Consider the following 4,631-nt stretch of genomic DNA (forward strand, 5'->3'; position numbering starts at 1 on the left):
CCTCAGCTGTGTCCTGCTGTCCCCAGATCTGACACCACCAAGGGACACAAGTGGCAGCTGTGGGCTTGTCCTCATGACTCTTTTCTCCCCCTGCAGAAAATCCCACCCAACTTTGTGAGTCCGGAGGAGCTGGAAATCCCTGGACATGCCTTCAAGGACAGATACAAAACCATCTTGCCCAGTAGGTGCCACCGTGTCCCTTTGTCCCTGTTTGCTCGTGGGGGAGGGATGGCTCAGAGCAGCCCTGGCCCCAGGGTGGCACCCGTGGGTGCTCTCGYTGTTCCTGCCGTGGCTGCCCCTCCTGCCCACACTGCAGGAGCTGGGTGCTGTTTCAGGGGTGCACACAGAGCTGTGGGGAGCTGCTCCCTGGGTGCAGCACACATGGGGCCTTTTGTGGCCCAAGGGCACAGCCCTGRGGGTGTCAAGGGTGAGGATGCTGTGGAAGGACTCAGCTGGGCTCTGGTTGGGTGCTGTGGGATGTCCTGGGTGGTCACTGCGGGTGAGTGACCCCACCTGCTCCCTGCGGTCTGGGCYGGGCTGTGCCCTGCCAGGACAGTGAAATGGGACCAGAGCAGGGCTGAGGGAACGTGCAGACAGATCAGACGTGGCATGGAGCAGGAGGACTCAGCCACCAGGCAGGGAGGATGGGCAGGCTCAGTCCCTGGGCARCACCAGTGGCATCTTGCAGATCCCGAGAGCCGGGTGTGCCTCAGGAGGGCGGGGAAGCAGGAGGAGGACAGCTACATCAACGCCAACTACATCACGGTGAGTGTAGTGTTCTGTCCTGTGCTGGCCAGCTGGAGGGCGGGGGGCTCCAGCGCTCACAGGGCACCGGGCTGCAGGTGCCACACTTGCTAGTTGAGCTCATAAGTATCTTTATTTTAAACTGCTGTACTTAGCCTATTAGTAGTTTCTCTTATTTTATTTCTGTGTASTACATAATTTGCCACAAACTCCTTATTCTGTTCTTCTCTTGCATCTAACAAACAAGAGTAAGAACAATTCATTATTGACAAGTCTAATAATTAATAATACTTGTTAATCATTATTATAAAATAATAATATAAATACATTATTATATATAAAAATATATCATATATATTAAATAGTGATAATAATTAATATTATTAAAATAATACTATAAATGCATTATTATTTGATATATAAATATAAATGTATCATATATAATATAAAAATATATTTAATAGATAAATATATTATATTTAATATTTAAAGATAAAACAATTGTTAATAATTATGAATAATTAGTAAGTCTAATAATTCATTTTATATTAGACCTAATCAACTATTATTAAAAAAACTTGCAAACAAAACTAAGTCCACGAGTACCAGTTGTCCTGATAACTAACTACTGATTTCCAAAAGCCTGGGCAAAAGGCAGAAATGTCTGTGTGTGAACTTGGCAGGGCCATGCGGGGCGGCCACGGGAGTACATCGCCACGCAGGGCCCCATGCTCAACACCGTCAGYGACTTCTGGCACATGGTGTGGCAGGAGCAGGCGCCCCTCATCGTCATGATCACCAAGCTCCAGGAGCGCAAGGAGGTACCATGGGCCAGGGGCACGGCGGGAATGGGGTGCTGGGGACACCAATGGGGTGCTGGGGACAGTGGAGGGCTGTGTGAGGACAGATGTGTGGTCTGTGAGGTCTGTGCACCCACTGCTTTGTGCTTTTCTCTCAGAGGGTCCCTGATAAAGCACAAGTGCAGGAGCAGAGCCCCAGGGCTGCAGCTTTGGCCTTGTCCAGCAAAGCTTTTCCTCCTCACATGGCTTTGTGCTCTGGGCACATTTACCAGCTGGATAATGGGATAAAGGATTTAGGGCGAGCCTGGGATGAGGCAGAGGCAGCAGGCAGCAGTGCCCCTCTGGTCCCCTGCAGCTCTCTCGTGAGGGAGATTTGGGGACAGGGCAAAGCTCAGGACAATGGTTGGGGAAAGGATGGGATTTGAGGATGGGGATTTGGGGTCAGGATGAGATTTGGGGACAGGATGAGGTTTTTGTGTTCAGGATAAATTTGGGGGAGTGGATGGGMTTTGGRGCCAGGGATYTRGGSACAGGAYGAGGTTTGGKGTTCAGGACACRGTTTGGGGACAGGATGGGATTTGGGGACAAGGGTTTTGGGAAGAGACTGGGAGCTCTCAGCCCAGGGATCCAGCTGGGATGGGAATCCACAGCGCCTGCCTGGGGCAGCTGAGAACTGGAAACTCACTCTGCCTTTCCTGGCCATGTCCTGGCTCCCTTTTCTCCCAGCTGACAGCCTCCCTGTGCCCTGGCTCCTGCTGGCTCTGGAAGCTCCCAGGGCACAGGGAGGACATGCATCCCCCTGGAAAGCCAGGAGAGGGTGAAGGGCAGCAGATGCAGGGACAGGGAACTGTCCTTTCCTTGCTGTCCCCCTGTGTCACTTKCTGTCACCTTCCCCGCTCCCCCACCACCCCCAAGGCAATGCCTTTCCCAAGACCACTGACCCAAGCACAGGTCAAACATCCAGGGGGTGCCCTGAGCATCTCCACAGCCACAAACCTGCCTTGCTCTCCAGAAATGTGTCCACTACTGGCCTGAGAAGGAGGGCACCTACGGCCCCTTCACCATCCAAGTGCAGGGGGTGAGCGAGCATGCGGAGTATGTGATCCGGGACCTCTCCATGCAGGTGGGTCTGAGCTTCATCCTGGGGTCAGAGGGGGAGCACTGGGGCCCAGCAGTGTCCCTGACACCCCTGTGAGATGTGTGACAGGAAARAGGAGGGGTCATGGTTTCAGGAGCCCCTGCCAGAGGAGGGGTCTGCAGAGCCCCTCCTGCCTGGGGAGGCTGGGAGGGAGCAGGACCAGCCTTGGGTGCAGAGAAGCAGGGATCAGCCAGGCAGAGCAGCACTCCCAGCCCTGGGGTGAGGAGCAGCAGGGGTCAGCTGGGCAGAGCAGCAGGACCAGCCCTGGGATGAGGAGGAGCAGGGGTCAGCTGGGCAGAGCAGCACAGCCTTGTGGTTTTGCTCTGTGTTGTTGGGCTCTGCCCTGTGGGCTCTCTGGAGTTGCCCTGGGCTGATACTGGCCTGGAGGATCTTGCTTGCTTTGCCCGGACTCTGGGATAGTGTTGGGACTCTGCATCTGTTCTCATTTTCTGGGATGGGACACATCCATTGTCTCTGGCCCAGGGGTCTCTACCTCATGTCAGAGGCTCAAAGAGAGATTTGGGAGGAGAGTGGCTGAGATGGGTGCAGGCTGCTTGGCCTCTGCTTGAGCTGGACCCCAGGTTGCATTCTGTTTTCATTCTGCTCGTGCTCTCACATTCTGATTTCTCTCTGTTCTGTGCTGGAAAAGCTTGGGAAGGAATGCCACAAGGTCAAACACATCCTCTTCCCTTCCTGGCCGGACCAGCAAACRCCCGAGTCAGCTAAGCCCCTGCTGCACCTGGTGTCCAAGGTGGAGGAGACCCTGCAGGCTGCAGCCAGCCCAGGGCCCATCGTGGTGCACTGCAGGTAAGAGCCTGCACCTCACCTGAGCCCTGTCTGTGCTTCCCCTTGGGGTCAGTCTGCAAATCCAGAGGGAAAAACCCCACACGTGAGTGTTCACGCAGGGTCCCACTGTGGTGCAGAAAGCCCAGGGCACAGCCACCCCATGGCAGAGGTGTCAATCCTGGTGGCAGGGTGGTGGTGTTAGAATGGCATTTCCTGCAGCAGGGTCTGTGGACAGCAGGGTGGGCGCAGGAGAGGTCTGCATTTGGAACCCAGAAACCCCTGGGCACARCCACCCCATGGCAGRGGTGTCAATCCTGGYRRCAGGRTGRTGGCATTAGCAGGCATTTCCTGCATTAAGGTCCCAGGGTGGGAGCAGGAGGGGTTTGCATTTGGGACCCAGCCCCCAGCCCCACCACACACCCACAGCTCTGGCTCTGGAAGGCCCTGCTTGAGCAGGGAGATGGAACCATGGCTGGTCCCTTCAAACCTGACCCATTGTGTGATTCCTGCTCCCTGTGCCACCCAAGCACAGACTGTGGCTTGGATGTGGAGCTGTATTCCAGGACAGCCCTTCTGCAGCTGAAGGAGGTGTCCTCTGCCTGTTTCCTCTCCTTGCTGAGTGAATTTGGGAGCAGTGGAGCAGAGCAGCTGGCTGTCCCTATGGAACACGCTCAGCACTCACCTCTGCAGGCTGAGTGCAAACCATTGGTGCTGGGTTAGAGCCCAGCTGGGAGGGGAGGGGGCTGCAGAGCACAGGATGGGGTACAGACTGGTTTTGTGCTCCCAGAGCAGCCTCAGCTGGGCTRTGCAGCACAGCAAGAGCTCCTTGCCATGGGAGAGGGACCCCAGCCCGTGGTGGTGCCTGGCTGAGAACCTTGGTCTGGCAGCTGGGTCTGGACCCAGCATCCTTCTAGGAAGAGATCAGAGCAGCAAACTGATCCAGGAGTGCATCCAGCTCAGCRAGGGCAGCTCTGGGCAGTGGGTGCTGTGGGTGCTCAGCACTGCCCTGTCTGTCCTGCAGCGCGGGCATCGGSCGCACCGGCTGCTTCATTGCCACCAGGATTGGGTGCCAGCAGCTGAGGGACAAGGGGGAGGTGGACATCCTTGGCATTGTGTGCCGTCTCCGCATAGACAGGTGGGTGCTCAGAGCCTTGGAGGGTCCT

At 55.7% G+C, this 4,631-nt stretch overlaps 1 protein-coding gene across 1 annotated transcript in view; it reads left to right on the plus strand.

The window, feature by feature from the left end:
* PTPN7 (protein tyrosine phosphatase non-receptor type 7) overlaps positions 1-4,631 on the plus strand; it is an 8,834-nt gene that overhangs the window by 3,198 nt on the left and 1,005 nt on the right. Inside the window, exons 4-9 of the mRNA XM_057384870.1 lie at positions 97-181; positions 689-765; positions 1,428-1,565; positions 2,557-2,667; positions 3,332-3,489; positions 4,490-4,603. Of these exons, the coding sequence (XP_057240853.1) occupies positions 97-181; positions 689-765; positions 1,428-1,565; positions 2,557-2,667; positions 3,332-3,489; positions 4,490-4,603 (683 nt within the window). The remainder of the gene's footprint in view (positions 1-96; positions 182-688; positions 766-1,427; positions 1,566-2,556; positions 2,668-3,331; positions 3,490-4,489; positions 4,604-4,631) is intronic.

This window comes from Malurus melanocephalus, unplaced genomic scaffold, assembly GCF_030028575.1.
Source record: "Malurus melanocephalus ecotype Western Australia unplaced genomic scaffold, MMel_1.1 scaffold_752, whole genome shotgun sequence".
Lineage (NCBI taxonomy): Eukaryota > Metazoa > Chordata > Aves > Passeriformes > Maluridae > Malurus > Malurus melanocephalus.